The sequence below is a fragment of the Pseudorasbora parva genome, chromosome 12 (assembly GCF_024679245.1).
Source record: "Pseudorasbora parva isolate DD20220531a chromosome 12, ASM2467924v1, whole genome shotgun sequence".
Classification (NCBI taxonomy): domain Eukaryota; kingdom Metazoa; phylum Chordata; class Actinopteri; order Cypriniformes; family Gobionidae; genus Pseudorasbora; species Pseudorasbora parva.
Genome location: NC_090183.1, coordinates 2066936 through 2087500, shown reverse-complemented (window position 1 = coordinate 2087500; position 20565 = coordinate 2066936). Strand labels below are relative to the sequence as shown.

Below are 20565 nucleotides of genomic sequence, written 5' to 3'. Positions count from 1 at the left end.
CCCAAACACTGGGTTGTTACGTCTGACCCAGGATCTGAGTAACACAAAAACTACCCAAACACTGGGTTGTTACGTCTGACCCAGGATCTGAGTAGCACAAAAACTACCCAAACACTGGGTTGTTACGTCTGACCCAGGATCTGAGTAGCACAAAAACTACCCAAACACTGGGTTGTTACGTCTGACCCAGAATCTGAGTAGCACAAAAACTACCCAAACACTGGGTTGTTACGTCTGACCCAGGATCTGTGTAACACAAAAACTACCCAAACACTGGGTTGTTACGTCTGACCCAGGATCTGAGTAACACAAAAACTACCCAAACACTGGGTTGTTACGTCTGACCCAGGATCTGAGTAACACAAAAACTACCCAAACACTGGGTTGTTACGTCTGACCCAGGATCTGAGTAACACAAAAACTACCCAAACACTGGGTTGTCACGTCTGGCCCAGGATCTGAGGAACACAAAAACTACCCAAACACTGGGTTGTTACGTCTGACCCAGGATCTGAGTAACACAAAAACTACCCAAACACTGGGTTGTCACGTCTGACCCAGGATCTGAGTAACACAAAAACTACCCAAACACTGGGTTGTTACGTCTGACCCAGGATCTGAGTAACACAAAAACTACCCAAACACTGTGTTGTTACGTCTGACCCAGGATCTGTGTAACACAAAAACTACCCAAACACTGGGTTGTTACGTCTGACCCAGGATCTGAGTAACACAAAAACTACCCAAACACTGGGTTATTTGTATTTTTGTAATTTTTTATGAGCGTTTTTAAATACATCTACAAAGTTGTATTACTTATTTATTAGCTTTAGTAAATTTGAGTTATTTTACTTGCCATCACTGTAAAAACAAACCTATAGAACTAGATTCCATCCCATGTTTTTTTCTACATCTATGACTTATGAGTCAACCTAACGTAGATTACAGGTTAGCATGAGATGATCATGTAAGACACATTACTCGGTCATATCGGCGGCCTGAGGTCAGTGTATTATGAGAATGCTAATGTTTCTGTCAATAAATAGTTTGTGTAATGTGTAGCGTCACATGTGTTAGCTCAGGGCTGATATCCCGCTATTCCTCAGATGTCTGTGGCTTTAGCGCTGTTAGCGTCCAGCTCAGCACTTCCTGCAGGATTTCTATTGAGTTTGTGGAGGAACCACGGCAGAGCTCATGCTGACTGAGGGATGGTGGGAAAAACAGTGTCAGCAATGAAATCACACACACTTTAATGTGGCGTTTGAAGGACATATTACACAAACATACACTCCAGCTTTAGACACAGGCACTCATTATGCTCATCAAATCAGTTTAATTACTTTATTTATGCATGCATCTGCTAAGGGCCGGCCCTGACCAATTTGCTGCGCTAGGCAAGATTTTACTTGGTGCCCCTTGTATCAAGGTTTAGCACTAGCGTTACATGTTATCAGTCTAAGTTGTGGAAACACTGGTACCGTTTTATTTTTGTAATCCATGTTGTTGGTTTATATGTTGGTTGTGTTTTAAAAATTGTACCCTGAATCCAGTCCATTCTACCAACCCATCATTGGGTTCATTTTATAAGGCTGGTGAAAGTTAAACTATACAAAAATAGCACCTATACGCCACATTACAGCCTAAATATAAATAGCAAGAGCGCAAATTTGTTTATTGAGAAATTGCTGAAGTGTTTGTTTTCCAGTAGATGTCAGCAATCTCCCTCTAAACTATGCACATTCATTTTTTCACCATGAATTAAACTGAGAAATTTAGATATTTAATGTGCATTTTACAAAACAATTTGCCATTTTAAATAAGCCTGCATATAAATATCATTACTAATTTCAGAAAATACATTTTAAAAATGCCATATCCCTTTAAAATTGCACAACTGTAAAAACATTAGGCTATTAAAAAAGTGATGTGTTAACAAAAACTGACATACATTATTACAAAATCACACTGAGTACCCAGAACAGCTGCTTGTGCTTGCATAAAGTTTAAGGTAAAAATAACTGGAATTAATCGGCGAACATTTGTATTTTACTATGCGATAAACTGTTCATCACTTTACCTCTCTTTATCCCCTTATTCCTTATCTTCCCTGCTTCAGAGGGCTTCTGTCTTTTTGACACGGTGAATTCGGCCATCTATCATAAATAATCAGGCAACTTTCTCTGTCTGGCCCGAGCGACCAAACAAACTAAACAACGAAAGCAATCCTGTCTACTTTATGTCTAATAGATGCGCGGGAGGAGACGCGACACAAAACAATCACTAGGTTAAACTAATCGTGCGTATTTTTTTTTTACATTCTATGGTGCAGCCTCGTTGGGCGTTTTTTTTTTTTTTTTTGTGGCAATATTTCGAGTGAATATTAATAAAACAGTACCAGTAATAACACCGGAAAAATCACTCATTTTGGCGCCCCTAGCATTTGCCTATTCCGCCTATGGCCGCGGACCGGCCCTGCATCTGGTCTTATTTTGCACGAAGCAGACTCAACCTAATTGCACATCAGGTAAACTGGTTTTTCTCTTGTCATTTCAGGTTTCTGCTGGTTTTCTCCTGTTTGGTTTTGTCTGTGTTCTCCACCATCAGAGAATATGAGAAGAGCTCTGAAGACGCCCTGTACATCCTGGTATATATTATCACAAAGGCCGCTGATATTGCTTTAACACATGTAAGTTACATTGATCACAGCGGCTCACGGTCATGCTAACTTGATGTCTGTGTGTGTGTGTGTGTGTGTGTGTGTGTGTGTGTGTGTGTGTGTGTGTGTGTGTGTTTGCAGGAAATTGTGACCATCGTGGTTTTCGGAGTGGAATATATCGTAAGGATCTGGTCTGCAGGATGTTGTTGTCGGTACAGAGGATGGAGGGGAAGACTCAAATTCGCCCGGAAACCTTTTTGCGTTATCGGTGAGAGTAATACATGAAGCAGCACAACTGTTTTCAACAATGATAATAATCATAAATGTGTCTTGAGCATCACATCCTCAAATGAGAATGATTAGTGAAGGATCATGTGACACTGAAGACTGGAGTAATGATGATAAATTCAGCTTTGAGCTGCAGGAATAAATCACACTTTACTATATATTCACATCCCATAAATCACATCATATCACATGATCACATAAATCCAGCTTTGGCAGAAGAGACTTCTTTCAAAACATTAGAAAATCTTACAGACCCCAAACTTTTGAACTGTTGTATACAATAATAACCCACAGCCAGCTGTGCATTAAACTAAATCAATGCACGATGTGGATGCAAATAACCTCTCGATTTGAGATTAAAGTCGTTTAACTAGCTGTGGATTGACAACTCAAAGTTGTTATTGATATTCGCAATGCAGTTTTTGACTGGAAGGTCATTGTTTTGTATGCGTGTACTGTATGTGAGTGGCATGTGTGTGAAATAAATGTGTGTGAGTGGCATGTGTGTGTGTGTGTGTGTAGGTCCGTGCACAGACCTTTTGAAGGACATGTAGTGAAAATGAAAAAGGGCAACTGCATGTTTGTTCACCTACCACAAACACTTCATTATTAAACACACGTTTGAGTATATTTCAATTTTTTTTTAATGACAGTTTGTGGGTCCAACAAGATTGAGTCGCAAGCTCTTTTTAATACTTTTCATTGACTAAATATTTGTAAAACAGACAGACAGACGTTAAGGGTGACCAATAGCACTGATTTATAAAAACACCACCACCAAAAAAGGCACTTCACAGTGTAAGGGCAAAAAGGGCATGTGCTCTGCACTGCTTGAGCCCTACCTGTGCACGTGCTTGTGTGTGTGTGTGTGTGTGTGTGTGTGTGTGTGTGTGTGTGTGTGTGTGTGTGTGTGTGTGAATGGCATGTGTGTGTTTGAGTGGCGTATGGTTGTGCCATGAGTGTGTGAGAGCGGTTTGTGTGTGTGTGTGACTGGCCGTATGGTTGTGCCGTGAGTGTGTGAGAGCGGTTTGTGTGTGTGTGTGTGAGGGGTATACGTGTAAGTGTGTGTGAATGGCGTGTGTGTGTGAGTGGCCGTATGGTTGTGCGTGGCATATGTGTGAGTGGCGTGTGTCTGTGTTTGCGAGTGGTGCGTGTGTGTGAGTGGCGTATGGTTGTGCGTGAGTGTGTGAGAGCTGTGTTTGTGAGTGGCATGTGTGTATTAGGGGCGTGTGTGTGTGTACAAGCTTTATTGAAAACAGCAGAACGTTGATTCAACTGACTTAAAACTAACACAATGTGCCTTAAATGGTTTTATTGCACCTTCCAGCCAACCAGAAGCGAGTATTCAGACAGCCTATGATATAAAGAGATCAAACGTGTGGCCTTAACAAATGCGTTGCCCATTGTCATTGTTTTATGTGCCTGTATATTTAGCTTGATCCCAGCATCAGTTTCCCTCATAGCAGATGTTGTGTTCCTCAGACATCATGGTGCTGATCGCCTCCATCTCGGTTTTGGCCGCTGGAACGCAAGGCAATGTTTTCGCCACGTCCGCCATCAGGAGTCTCCGATTCCTCCAGATTCTCCGGATGATCCGCATGGATCGCCGCGGAGGAACCTGGAAACTTTTGGGATCTGTCGTCTACGCTCACAGCAAGGTACATAAACACAGAAAAAACAGGTCTGAAACGGTTCAGCAGTGTTGGTCAAGTTACTTTAAAGGGGGGGTGAAACACTCAGTTTCAGTCAGTGTCATGTCAATCTTGAGTACCTATAGAGTAGCATTGCATCCTGCATATCTCCGAAAAGTCTTTATTTTTTTAATAATTATATAAGAAAGATGCGCTGTTCCGAGTCTTTCCGAAAAAAGCCGAGCGGGTGGGGGCGTGTCGTGTGAGTGGAGCTAAATAATGACGTGTGCAGCAGCGCGCTGTGTGTTGAGTCGAGTGCGTCGTAAAGCTGTGTCATCCCTAACAGCGGGAAAAAAACTTTATTCAAAATAAAAATATGGCTTTTAATCAGATACAGCCATACATCTATGATCCGGAATCAGACCCAGAGGCTGCAGTTGAACAGGAGCAGCAGCAAAAACGACTAGAGCAGGACGTCTCTATGTGGTACAAGTTATACACTAACTATATAATATGCTTAGCGGCTTGTGTTATTTACATATTTATACTTGAATTATATCGTCGTATTTTTGTCTTTGAAGGTGTACATGTGGGAAGTGCAGTTGTGCACGTGTGTTTGTGTGTTTACGCGTGGTTTGTGTAGACAGTAAGCGGACTAAAAAAAACACAGACATTTGAAGCAGTCTCACTCACCCTTCTAACGTTGGGACTGCTCCATCCTTCAGCATTAGGCGATTGGGAAAATCCGGCGTCGAGCTGGGCCTTGTTCATGAAACAGTCGGCACCGAAATGCAGCGAACAGATATAAACATTCGCGCAACTCAGTTGCTGATCCGGAAAAGCAAATTACATCCACTGTTGCCTTAACGCGGGGTTTTGGAGAATCTGTGCAGGACTGTCTTGGTCTGGCAACCAAAAACACACTTTTTTGGTGACATTGTTATGTGCACATCACCTGTCCAGCATCCTACAAGCCAGCGCTTTGATGGGCGTAGGCTGTTGCTTTCGCTCTCTCCCTCGCTCTCTCTCTCACGCGCTTCCGGTAGAATTGTCCGTAAGGCCCATACAAGGAAATTCCGCCCCCATTAACGTCAAAGGGGACGCATGATCTCAAAAAACTTGCCGAAACTTATGACTAACCGGAAGTAGTATTTTTGACAAAGAAATACTCCCATCAAACGTCCACCTTAACTTTTGAAACTTTGTCTATGTTTAGTATGGGATTCCAAGTCTTTAACAGTGTAAAAAGATCAGTATGCATGAAACAGCATTTCACCCCCCCTTTAAAAAAAGTTATTAGTTATAGTTACTAGTTACTTCTCACAAATTTTTCACCTGGCCGAATTGAATTTCTGGTAATTAAATCGCATCAATTCACAGAATTTCAATTCGGCCAACTGAAAAATTTAGATGTGATCAGTCACTAGAAAATTTTCAATTGGAGACATTTTTTTACAGTGCAGTAACTCAATTATAGTACAGTAATCATTATAAAAGTAACTACTGTGTTACACTTTTTTTTTAAATGTTCAGATATGTCAAATAACTTGGATGCTCACAATATTAAATGTTAAATGAATGAAATGGACACTAAATATAATAAATTATTATTATAAAACATTGTACACTAATCTACACTGTTTTAATGTTGCTGTGGGACAATGAGGGACAACTATCAAATTCAAGACATTATTGTAAATATCAGCACTAAAGTAACGAGGAAAAAGACGTGCATACTTCCAGTTTGCGAAAGCTACCTTTAAAGTCATTGGACATGCCATCGCTCTGACTCCTCATGGCTGTTGGTGTGTGCGACAGCGACAGCGCGCGCGTGCGTGTATACTATGTGTGTGTTTGTGTGTGTGTGTGTGTGCGCCCCTAAACCAATCGTGAATCATCAACAGTTGTAGTCTCCCACCCACCTATCATAATCAGATGTGTACAATACCGATCCCTCAACATACACACACACACACACACTTTCTCACACACACAGGTCTGCTGACAGAGCCTGTTCGGATGAAAACCGCTTCAGTGAGATCAATTATAGTAACGCCGCATTTTATTCTCAGTAATGGTAACGGCATCGTAACGTGGGAAACATTAATTTGTTTTATTACTCGTTACTGAAAAAATTAACGCCGTTAGTAAAGAATCAGTCACATGAATCATGATTCACATGAAAGAATCAGTCTTCCAATACGCTCTAAAAAAAGGCTGGGTTAAAAACTACAATTTCTAGGGGTTTTGGCAACCCAGCGCTGGGTAAATATTGGACAGAACACATGCTGGCTTGTTTTTACCCAGCTGGTTGGGTTTTATACTATGACCCATATTTGCTGGGTTGTTTTTTTAAAGTGCTGGGTCAGTTAATTTGATATTTAAATAATAAAAATTCACTAAAATCTCTGTGATATATAAAGGACAGGAACAGTTCATATGCAATATTTTTTATTCAATCGCAAGTAAGTCTTTTACAGTCATAAAATACTCAAAAACATTTAGTAAACGTGACCGGAGCAGCAACAGCAGCCAATGGGAAGCTGCTCCAGTTCATTAAACGACTTGTATATTGAATACATGACTTGTCATTAAATGTCGTGTATATTAATTTTTGAAAAGTTACATAGGAAACGTGTGACCATTGACAAATGTCTCCAGTTTTAACCGGTTTGGCACAGACAAAAAATAACCTAATATAATGATCCAGCAGACTGAACCCAGAATTTGGCTTAAAAAAAAACAGCATTTTTCATATTGTGACCCAGCGCATGGGTAAAAATGTTAAAAATAACCCAATATAATGACATAATTTATTTGTTTGGCCGGAGCCCTGAGGTGATCCTCCAGCTAGCGTTCCTATCAGACGTTATCTGTGACTTGCATGTAAACAAAAAAGGTCAAATGTGAGACATTTTCCTCTTTCTACAGTAATAATTTGATAGGAATACTATATAATACAAACCTTAATTTCATTCAGGAATTTCCCCTCAGGAAGTTTTTCTTAGAGCAGAACACAAAATGACCATTGACAAATCCAGTTTTAACCGGTTTGACACAGACTACCCAACATTGGGTTACATTGACCCAGAGCCAGGTAGGTATGTGATGACCCAGCAGCGGGGATATAGAAAAACTACACAGCACTGGGTAAAAATATAAAAAAACTATCCAATAAAATGACCCAGCAGACCTAACCCAGCATTTGGGTTAAAACCATGAACCAGCAGTTTTCAGAGTGACCCACCACTGGGTAAATATGTTACAAAAATAACCCAATAAAATGACCCAGCAGACTGAACCCACCATTTGTGTTAATAAAATAAAAATACAGCATTTTTCATAGTATGACCCAGCGCATGGGTAAAAAATGTAAAAATAACCCAATAAAATGACCCAGCAGACTGAACCCAGCATTTGGGTTAAAACAATAAATCAGCATTTTTCATAATATGACCCAGTGCATGGGTAAAAATGTTACAAAATAACCCAATATAATGACCCAGCAGTCTGAACCCAGCATTTGAGTTAAAAACATTTTTTTGCGTGTATGCTCACATTTTGCCAGTCGCAAAACTTTCTGTTTGAAATCTGAGAGATATACGAGATAAATGGAAATAAAGGTCTTTAGGGAAAGCAATCCATTATGCTCATCAAATCAGCCCTTATGGCTTAATTCATGCGTCTGGTCTTATAGTGCTTTCAGAAGAGATATACTCAATAAATATCTTAGATTTGCAGTTTCTCAGAACATCCATTAAATCAACATTGACTATATTAACGTGCTTAAATCATGTTCCTGGTCTGTTTGTCAGAAATTCATCAGTGTGTGTTATTCACTCCAGGGAAATAATGTAATCTTACACTCTATCACTTTCTTTTTCAAGCTTCATGTGCTTAAATCACATGATGGAAATGCATTTTAGTTGACTTTTAAACAGATATTTTGAGGTCTTTTGATGCCCTTGAACAATGCAGCCGAAGCATGCTCAAACCCCAATTTCTAAACTGCAAAGTAATCACTCATTTTTCAATCCTATTTCATTTGCCCTGGAGGAACAGGGCAAGCAGACCAGATATGATTTTAAGAGGTTTTCTGGTTGCGCCTCCACGAGGCTTTTTGCTGAGATTGACCACAGCAGTCATTCTGTCATGTGTCATTTGTTCAGTTCATGGTTGAAGTGGATTTGAGAGGTCAGACCGACCCGTCTTTTGGCTCTTTTTTGAGGAGAAGAGGGAAAGGCCAAGGTGAGGCCGATGCTTAATGAGACGTCCTGATGAAGTGTCAGCTGGAGGTTTGCGATCGATAAGACTTGGCAAGACATAAACTAGTGCTGTAAATGCAGAGTTCATGGCCGCAGACCGAGAACTGACAGGAACAAGATGTGGAGAGTTTTGAATTTCATGCAATATGTCTCTGAAAAGTCAGGGTAAGGCCCTTTCACACTGGACGCGATTTTGACGTGTGGATAATTCGCACGATGGTTTTATTTATTGGTCAGCTGTTTGTGTAATGAGCGCTTCCACACCGAAGGCGACTGTGCTGCGGCGAAAAAACAACATTTGTTGTTTTCGTTTCAGTTTCGTTTTTTTTTTTACTCTAGCGGCGTCAAAAACTAGCCTGGTTTTACCAGACTCTCGTACATTTCATCTGTACAGAGAGTCTGGCCACTCTCCATTGACGAGGGTTTATTTCCGCGAAGGCGGGCACTCTGTTGAGGTTTAAAACTATTGGATCTGCCCTGAGCCGCTCTGGATCTGCCATAACCAATCGCTGACGTTTGGTCGTGACGTATGTCATGCGCCCTTAGCCTGTTTCACTAATGGAAATCCGACAAAATAAAAGTGCACATGTGCAGGCCACCTCAGTAATAAAACTATAGGATAAAACCTAAAACTCGTGCATTCGGATTGTGATTTATTCACGCCACGGTGGACAGGAGAGTTTTGTGATCGGGAACGCGCCGCTCACGTGGTCCGTAACATCATTGTGCTGTAAATAAAATGCCAAATGCTTGGTATGATGATAAATGCTGCTATAAATAATGGACCAATTCAAATGTTTAAGTGCTTTTATTTTCATTTGTTTGAGCGGTGATGAAATATTGCTCTTCTAAATACTTGCCAGCATTTTAAGGAAATACAAGTCTAGAAATGCATCCTAATAACAGCAAAGCAAGCGTACGGTGCTCTGCAGGGGTCAAAAATGATTACAAACAGTGAATTTTGAAGTGATATATTGTTGAAAACTCAGAGATGTGGATTCGGACAGCTGTTACAACAACACGACCTTGTGTTTGTCAAAAGCAGTCGGTAACTCGGCCGGGGATTTTTGCGCGTGTGGTGAGAGACGGACGGCAATAAAATAACTGACCAGTCCCTGTGACTTAAATGATGGCAAAACCTTCCGACCCCACGAGAAACAGTTACCGTCCGAATAGCTTCAGCAACTCCTTCATCACTAACGAAGCGATCTGGAAAATCAAACTTTTCCCGAGTTTACCCTGTTGGAGGGCCACAACATCATGGCCACCAACAAACCCCAGCAAAGACTGTTATTGCTCCGGCTTTAACTTCTGGATATTCGGCAGCGGTGCCACAATCCAATGAATGGTTTCGTTCGCATCTTTCTCCGCCGCCATTACTGAACTACAACTCAAACTAGCGCTCGACATCAACGTCATCGTTCTCAGAAACTCCCTCTGTTCGCTGACTGGACCGGTAAAAATTTGTTCGGAGAAAACCTAAGAACACACCGCAGTCCCAGACGTAGTACTGAAGGAAAATGAAAATTGAGCGGAAGTACGTAGGAGGGCAGAGCCAGGCTAGTCAAAAACAGCTTCAAACAATAAAATACAAGGAAACAAAAGTGACGAAATGTCCAGTTGATGTCACGAGCTATTCACTCAGCATTAACCTTGGCCAGGTGTGGCATACCTCTTGAGATTACAGCTGTAGGTCTAGTCAAAGCTGTGCACCTGCAGCTGTGTTTACAGACAGCAATAACTTAAGTTAACCTTTTATTAATCGTTTTTTTTAACCTTTTGTCCGCGATTATGGAAAGTGAAGTGTTGCCATCAGTACGTCTGTGGCATTTTTAATGTTCACATTGTGACTCGACTGGAAACAGTCCGGATCGATCGGTTCCCTGAAGTGCGCGGTTTGTCTCGTCAGATGCGCTGCCGTCTCGGGATGAGCTCCTCAAATTGTCCCACAGACTTTAGAAAGTAAGTGCAGAAGCGGCCATGATAAAGATTTAGCTCCTGTGCATGATTAGCAGACTCCCCTTCAGACTCTGTTCTTCAAGACTGGGTTGCACCCGAAACCGTCTTTTAAATAAAATGAAAAGCTCGTCTTCACTGAATGATGAAGTGCCCGTGTTTTCTCAGCTGTCGCCGCGAATGTTTTCCAATGTTGGAGCTCTGAAACGTCGCAAAATCGTGTCGCGGCTGATGTGAATGGTTTTGACGCAAAATATTTGCATATTCGTTACGCTTTTCCGTTGCGCGTCCGGTGTGAAAGGGCCTTTAGAGTTGAAAGTGTTTAATTTATTAACTTTAAGTCTTTGAGCGAACGCATGACCGCCCACTGCTGTGTTTGGCTGCTCTGAGACGTCAGTGTAAACGCCCACTGCTGTGATTGGCTGCTGTGAGACATCAGTGTAAACGCCCACTGCTGTGTTTGGCTGCTCTGAGACGTCAGTGTAAACGCCCACTGCTGTGATTGGCTGCTGTGAGACATCAGTGTAAACGCCCACTGCTGTGATTGGCTGCTGTGAGACATCAGTGTAAACGCTCACTACTGTGATTGGCTGCTGTGAGACGTCAGTGTAAACGCCCACTGCTGTGATTGGCTGCTGTGAGACATCAGTGTAAACGCTCACTACTGTGATTGGCTGCTGTGAGACGTCAGTGTAAACGCCCACTGCTGTGATTGGCTGCTGTGAGACATCAGTGTAAACGCTCACTACTGTGATTGGCTGCTGTGAGACATCAGTGTAAACGCTCACTACTGTGATTGGCTGCAAAGACCTTAAATTTCATACTATATTACCAATCTGCCCGCATTGACATGTGGTAATTGAAATGAGCTGATAACATCACTGTTTTCTCCAGAGCGGCTGTACAGCCAAATCTAATTCTGTTGATATCCTAAAGTTAAGCTTCCAAAGGCATGAAGTGAAAACGCTCCAGACTCCTGCTGCGTTTGTGCTCACTCACATTATATTGAACACACATGTCCAGTTTTTGATTGTAGAGTCCATTCTCTAACTGAACTGATTTGATGAAAATGAACGCTGTGGGGAAGTGATCCAGTATCGGTGGCTTTGGTAGTGGTCTCCTAGGCATTCTGGGAGTTTTCTTTCATCCACATGAGCCAAAAATACATTTTCTGGCTTTTCTTAGTCTAGAAGGCAGCAAATTCAAAAATAATTTCACATTTCTACTACATTAATGACCCAGTTTAAATACACATTAATCTTCCCAGTCCTTTAATGGACTTCATTTAAACATTTCTAGAGATAGTTTGCTTGTATCCCATGTTCCTCAGTGGAAGTTGCTGAGAGAATCCGGTTTTTTCTCGGCTCATTGGTGCCACTCCATCTTATTAGGATCCGTAAAAACACAAGGGGAACATTGATTGTTGTCTTGGTGATGGAAACATTTTCTCAAACAAACAAACTGACTCATTATATATATATTGCACATTGACAGTAAACACACTGAAATATAAATGAGTTTTAAAGGAGTTGTGCTAGCAGGGTGACGTGAGGAAGGGATAGCCGTCTGTGAAATTGTTAGTTTGATTAATAATTCATGGCGGGTATTAAATGAAAGAGGAAAATAGGTTATTTATGTAGCATTGGGAGAAAAATTAAGACTTGATGATATAAATATCCTTTATTTTACCAGGAAATAATCCCATTGAGATTCAAAATCTCTTTTTCAAGGGAGTCCTGGCCAAGACAGCAGGAAAAAAATAATAATAATATTAATAACAAACAAATAAAAAAATAAAATAAAAAAACATATACACACAATTAACCGAAAGAAGGCATTTAGCAATTTAACATCATCTCAACCAAATCACCAGCAGCACTCAATAACATCACATGTGCATTTAGTACTCAAATAGTCCTTAATCCCAGTTTTAAACTGTGTCATTCAACTCAAAATTGAGCTGTTTCTGCAATTTATAGGCACTTTAAAGGCACTTTCACCGAAAACAGTTAGCGTTTGTGGGATTTCATACATGATTTGCCCATATGATCTAAGATTACAATTCCTAGCAGTGACTTTTGGAGTCCGAAGAGAACTAGTAAGGTGGCAATTAAAGGGTTAGTTCACCCAAAAATGAAAATAATTTCATGAATTCCTCTCCCTCATGTGGTTGGACACCCGTCAGACCTTCGTTCATCTTCAGAACACAAATGAAGATATTTTAGTGTAAAGCTGAGAAAGGCTTCAGATAGGCCTCCATTGGCATTCAGTCCATTCCCACTCACAAGACCCATAAAGGCCCTAAACACATCGACACACAGCCCATCTCACTACAGCGGCTGCACAATAATGTTACAATGCCACGAGAATAGTTATTGTGCACAAAAATCAAAATAACGGCTTTATCCGCCAAGTTATTGTCTTCCGTGTCGGTCTCACTCCTCCTCTTCTGGGCCATGAACGGCGGAGCTCCGTCATATTCTCACGCATGCGTCGAGTTCACGGCAATAACCATTTCCCTCTCGAACAGTTACCCCCAAGGCAAATGCCTGTAAGTGCAATTATTCCCACTTTTTAGTGCAATATCTCCTAAACTCAGGTGATTACTTATATTATTTATTATTTATATTTATTCTTACCACCCAAATACTGTAAATGCTCATAATCTACGTCTTCTGACTAAACGTAACCGTGACCTTATACTGTTCATATTTTTCTTCATATTTTTATTCTTAGAATTTTTTATTACCGTGTTGTATTGTATTGTTTATGTGCACTGGAAGCTTCAGCACCAAAAAAAATCCTTGTGTGTGAAAGCACACTTGGCAATAAAGCTCTTTCTGATTATGATAACTTGGCAGATAAAGTCGTTATTTTGATTTTTGTGCACAATAACTATTCTCGTGGCATTGTATCATTATTGTGCAGCCGCTGTAGTGAGATGGGCTGTGTGTCGATGTGTTTAGGGCCTTTATGGGTCTTGTGAGTGGGAATGGACTGAATGCCAATGGAGGCCTATCTGAAGCCTTTCTCAGCTTTACACTAAAATATCTTCATTTGTGTTTCGAAGATGAACGAAGGTCTGACGGGTGTCCAACGACATGAGGGGGAGTTATTAATGAAATCATTTTCATTTTTGGGTGAACTAACCCTTTAATGTAGTTTTGATCCAATAAATCCAGACCTTGGTGAACAGAAAAGACTCTTTAAAATCTTGACGACCCCTGTGGTCTACAGTATATATACAAATCATACATGCATGTTTGATCCTTTCATTGACGTGTTCATTATTGAAAACGTTTCTCTCTGGACAGTCAGTCCTTGTCCAGATTAGGGAGTGCAGTGGATCAGTCTGATTAAGGCGTCTTGTCACTCATTCATGAGCCTCAGGCGGCGTCTCTCTCTCAAGGGCAAGAAAGTGGGCGAATGCGCTTGCGGTGCATTTTTCAGTCTAAAATGAGTCGCAGTGGCGTAACGTTGCAGCCTCTGTGTTCAAGCGGTGTCCCATTTCTTAGCATCCACAGGAAGGAGTGAAGAGACGCACATGCTGACAGAGCAAAAACTTTCATCCTGCTTTTCTTTGGCTTGTTTCAGGAGTTCGCTTGTGTTGTGACGGTGCAGTGATTTTGATTATGGCAGCGGGCATCTTCATCACAAATATTATTGTTAAAGCTACACTGTGTAACTTTTTTAGTTTATTCTTAGCTAAAAACACTTAGTTTTTTTTAAATATATGTGCTCATTAATGTATATTTACTTCTTTCAAGTAATAAAGTATTCTCGTAAGTTTATAATATGCCATTGAAAATACATACGGGTGAGGGGTTCGAATGCCGGTCGCCATGTTGCTCCTCCATCTTGAAAGTACATTAGCCAAAGAGGGACATACCCGCAAATTCAAGCTTTGCCTTTCGCGTTTTAACACTCGTGGCACCGTGTCGAATGTGAAGAGGGGGATTGCCGTGTTAATCTTGGACTAAATCGGCCACCGTAGGAGTTAAAATGAAATCAGAATTGAGAGGAACAGAAGCTAATATTCACTGGATGGTCATAAACCTTTACACCGCTAGATGGGGGAAAATATCACACAGTGGAGCTTTAAATGTGTTTTATGTTAGAAACATGTTAATTCCTGTTAATAACATTTAAAAAAATGCTAGCTACATGCTAAATCATGTTAGCAACATGCTAAGTCATGTTAACAATATGTCAAAATATGCTAACAGTATGCTAAATCATGCTTGCAACATGTTGACAAAATATTAGCCAAATGCTAAGTAGTTTTAACAATGTGTTATTTAAAAAAAATCATGTTAGCAAACATGCTAAGTAAATCATGCTTGCAACATGTCAACAACATATTTGCAACATGCTGAGTAATGTTACCAGTGTGTTAAAACATGCTAGCAGGATGCTAAATCATGTTAGCAAACATGCTAAGTCATGTTAACAATATGTCAAAATATGTTAGCAGTATGCAAAATTATGCTTGCAACATGTTAACAAAATATTAGCAAACATGCTACATAATGTTAACAATGTGTTAGAACATGTTAGAAGCATGGTAAATCATGTTAACAACATGTTTTATCAACATGTTAAGTCATGTTAACAATATGTCAAAATATGTTAGCAGTATGTTAAATCATTTTAGAAAAATGTTGTCATGTTACCGAAGTTAAAATATTTGACAACAGTCGAATTAATTGTAACAGCTTGCTCAAAAATGTCGGCAATGTGTTAAAACATGTTAACAACATGCTAGTTGAATGCTAACAAAATATTAAAACCATGTTGTCAACATGTTAATTCATGCTAATAAACAATAATTCATGTTAACAACATGTTAAATCATGCTAATAAACAATAATTCATGTTAACATGCCAGCAACAAGTTAAATAATGTTAGAAATGTTAAAACATGTTAGAAACATGGTAAACATGTTGGCAAAATGCGAATTAATGCTTAGAACATGCTAATTAATGATAACATGTTAAAAAACATGTAATGCAAACAATGTGTTAAAACATGTTCTGACAAGATAGTTAATCCCAGGACTAGCAGGATGTCATTTCATGTTAAAACATGTTAACACAATGCTAAATCATGCTAGTAATATCTTAAAACATATTAGCATTGTGCTGACGTTGCTAACAACATGCTAAAACATGTTAGCAAAATGCTAATTTATGTAAAAAATGTAAAACATGCTAACATCCTGCTAATTAATGTTTAATCATGCTATAGCAACATGAAAAACATTTATCAAACACATTCATTTATGATAAATGATGTTAGCAATGTGGTAAATCATGCTAGAAACATGTTCCCTCACTGTCACAAACTTGTTAACAATTGAGTTCAAACTTTAAGCTTGTCAACTTTTCAGACCGTTACAGTCTTTTTCAAGCTAACTTAAAAGTTTGTTTACAAACTTTATTCATCTAGTTACCTTTAATGTAGTGTAATACAGCTGTCTCTGAATGTAAAAGGTCTGCTGAATTTCAGATAAATGGAGTTAATGGGTGCGTCTTAATCAGCTCCCTAGTTCAGTTGTCAGGGCACTGATCCGGGAGTCAGCCCATTGACTTATGTCCTAATCAGTGCCCTGACTAGTGAACTAGGGAGCTGATTGAGACGCAGGGAATGTCTCTTAAAAGAAAGAAGTTTCACTTCTTGCTGGACCTGCATAAGTTTGTTACAAATTTGCATAATGCTCACCTCTGGTCATGATTGGCTGATCAGCGTCTACTTTTCCCCGCCCTCAAACACTGGAAGAGTTTGATTTGTGCTGTTCATGTCAACCAATCACAACAGACGGAGTTATCTGACCAATCAGAGCAGAGCAGGCTCTAGGAAAGGAGGGGCTTAGAGAAGCTGAATCTTGTGGGTCCTGCACACTGTGCGATTTTTCAAAATCCTTTGCGAATGTCCCTTGTCAGACTGTACGAACATGATCCCCGTGTCACACTGTAAGATCTCAGTTGTCATTAATGTCAGACTGTACGATAGTGAAGGCGCGCTAAAAACGGACGCGCGCAAGAAATCTCACCCGGAGTTTTATATCATCAATGAATGACGCGTTCAGTGACAGTGAGCTGCATTACACGCAGGGCTGAAATGCTGGCTACAAATACATTTCTAGCTCTCGTTTTGGTCATAGTTTGTCTTGAAAAACGGAGATATTTGACTGTCGTCGTAGGAGAAGTCACACTGCAGGATTCTGTGCCAAATCTTCTGACACTGCCAGAATTTCGTCTGAGGTAAAATTTGATTGCAGCGCTCATTAATCGGCTGCCGGTGAACATGTCAAACTAACGACCAGACGTCAGATTTTAGCCTAGGATCTGAGGAATCTTTTAGGATTTCCTAAATTTGTCTCAGACGGCCAAATCGTGGCCAAAATCGCACAGTGTGCACCCGGCTTTAGAATGAACCGTTTCAGAAAACTGTGAGAAAAGAGCAATGTGTATCATGAGAAGTGATTTTTGATGCATGTAAAACTATTGTAGGAGACTCCAAAACACAACTAGAAACATTTAAAATAGCATAATAGGGGCACTTTAAAGGGTTAGTTTACCCAAAAATGAAAATTCTGTCAATAATTCCTCCCCCTAATTTCGTTCCACACCCGTAAGACCTCCGTTCATCTTCACACACAGTCAAACTGCTGAAATCACGAGACATTGGCGATCCGAATCATGAATCGATTCGCTGATTCATAACCGTTTGAATCTTTATTTGAGGATTGAACACAAACGCGGAAGAGAAGCCAATGCTGAATAAAGTCGTAGTTTTAGTTATTTTTGGACCCAAATGTATTTTGGATGCTTCAAGAGACTCTAATTAACCCACTGATGTCTCATATGGACTACTGTGATGATGTTTTTATTCCCTTTCTGGACATGGACAGTATAGTGTGCATACACTTGCATACGCTCTCGGACTAAATATAAAATATCTTAAACTGTGTGTGAAGATGAACGGAGGTCTTACGGGTGTGGAGCGACATTAGGGAGAAGAGTTAATGACAGAACTTTTTATTTTTGGCTGAACAAACCCTTTAAGCGTAATAATATTATGCATGCCACTTCAGTGCATGCAACACTTGGTTTTGATGTTTACTAATCCTGTGCATGCGCCTTCAACAGGAACTGATCACAGCCTGGTACATTGGCTTCCTGTGTCTGATCCTGGCCTCGTTCCTGGTTTACCTCGCGGAGAAGGAGGATAACGAGATGTTTGAAACCTACGCCGATGCGCTCTGGTGGGGTCTGGTAAGCTCTTCGCACTCTCTCGCCATTAACCAATACACTCAAAGTAATGCTCCATGTCCACAGATCTCTCATAATGTGGTCTGAAATCGATATTGTCCAGATTGCATTGAGCCTTGATGGCAGCCGAACTCAGCCCCGCCCACAACATTTGAGCTCGGGCAGGTCTGGACTTGATCCATAGAGGAGTAATTATGCAGAACAGAAGCTGACCAATGAGATCATCAGGGTGGGCTTTAGCCGATGATGGACAGATGATCAACAGAAACTGACTAATGAGATCATCAGGGCGGGCTTTAGCCGATGATGGACAGATGGTCAACAGAAACTGACCAATGAGATCATCAGGGCGGGCTTTAGCCGATGATGGACAGATGGTCAACAGAAACTGACCAATGAGATCATCAGGGCGGGCTTTAGCCGATGATGGACAGATGATCAACAGAAACTGACCAATGAGATCATCAGGGCGGGCTTTAGCCGATGATGGACAGATGGTCAACAGAAACTGACCAATGAGATCATCAGGGCGGGCTTTAGCCGATGACGGACAGATGATCAACAGAAACTGACCAATGAGATCATCAGGGCGGGCTTTAGACGATGATGGACAGATGATCAACAGAAACTGACCAATGAGATCATCAGGGCGCGCTTTAGCCGATGATGGACAGATGATCAACAGAAACTGACCAATGAGATCATCAGGGCGGGCTTTAGCCGATGATGGACAGATGGTCAACAGAAACTGACCAATGAGATCATCAGGGCGGGCTTTAGCCGATGATGGACAGATGATCAACAGAAACTGACCAATGAGATCATCAGGGCGGGCTTTAGCCGATGATGGACAGATGGTCAACAGAAACTGACCAATGAGATCATCAGGGCGGGCTTTAGCCGATGATGGACAGATGGTCAACAGAAACTGACCAATGAGATCATCAGGGCGGGCTTTAGCCGATGATGGACAGATGATCAACAGAAACTGACCAATGAGATCATCAGGGCGGGCTTTAGCCGATGATGGACAGATGATCAACAGAAACTGACCAATGAGATCATCAGGGCGGGCTTTAGCCGATGACGGACAGATGATCAACAGAAACTGACCAATGAGATCATCAGGGCGGGCTTTAGCCGATGACGGACAGATGATCAACAGAAACTGACCAATGAGATCATCAGGGTGGGCTTTAGCCGATGACGGACAGATGATAAACAGAAACTGACCAATGAGATCATCAGGGCGGGCTTTAGCCGATGACGGACAGATGATCAACAGAAACTGACCAATGAGATCATCAGGGCGGGCTTTAGACGATGACGGACAGGTGATCAACAGAAAGTGACCAATGAGATCATCAGGGCGGGCTTTAGACAATGATGGACAGGTGATCAACAGAAACTGACCAATGAGATCATCAGGGCGGGCTTTAGCCGATGACGGACAGATGATCAACAGAAACTGACCAATGAGATCATCAGGGCGGGCTTTAGCCGATGACGGACAGATGATCAACAGAAACTGACCAATGAGATCATCAGGGCGGGCTTTAGCCGATGATGGACAGATGATCAACAGAAACTGACCAATGAGATCATCAGGGCGGGCTTTAGCCGATGACGGACAGATGATCAACAGAAACTGACCAATGAGATCATCAGGGCGGGCTTTAGCCGATGACGGACAGATGATCAACAGAAACTGACCAATGAGATCATCAGGGCGGGCTTTAGCCGATGACGGACAGATGATCAACAGAAACTGACCAATGAGATCATCAGGGCGGGCTTTAGCCGATGACGGACAGATGATCAACAGAAACTGACCAATGAGATCATCAGGGCGGGCTTTAGCCGATGACGGCCAGATGATCAACAGAAACTGACCAATGAGATCATCAGGGCGGGCTTTAGCCGATGACGGCCAGATGATCAACAGAAACTGACCAATGAGATCATCAGGGCGGGCTTTAGCCGATGACGGACAGATGATCAACAGAAACTGACCAATGAGATCATCAGGGCGGGCTTTAGCCGATGACGGACAGATGATCAACAGAAACTGACCAATGAGATCATCAGGGCGGGCTTTAGCCGATGACGGACAGATGATCAACAGAAACTGACCAATGAGATCATCAGGGCGGGCTTTAGACGATGACGGACAGATGATCAACAGAAACTGACCGATGAGATCATCAGGGCGGGCTTTAGACGATGACGGACAGATGATCAACAGAAACTGACCGATGAGATCATCAGGGCGGGCTTTAGACGATGACGGACAGATGATCAACAGAAACTGACCAATGAGATCATCAGGGCGGGCTTTAGCCGATGACGGACAGATGATCAACAGAAACTGACCAATGAGATCATCAGGGCGGGCTTTAGCCGATGACGGACAGATGATCAACAGAAACTGACCAATGAGATCATGATGGACAGATGATCAACAGTAACGTAATCATCTCATCATCAAAGGCAC

General features: G+C 41.3%; 1 protein-coding gene across 3 annotated transcripts in view; it reads left to right on the top strand.

Moving 5' to 3' along the window:
• LOC137093820 (potassium voltage-gated channel subfamily KQT member 2) overlaps positions 1-20565 on the top strand; it is an 84361-nt gene that overhangs the window by 19866 nt on the left and 43930 nt on the right. For all 3 annotated transcript variants that reach the window (XM_067458740.1, XM_067458739.1, XM_067458741.1), the window contains exons 2-5: positions 2554-2644; positions 2798-2924; positions 4427-4602; positions 17949-18074. In XM_067458740.1, the coding sequence (XP_067314841.1) occupies positions 2554-2644; positions 2798-2924; positions 4427-4602; positions 17949-18074 (520 nt within the window). The remainder of the gene's footprint in view (positions 1-2553; positions 2645-2797; positions 2925-4426; positions 4603-17948; positions 18075-20565) is intronic.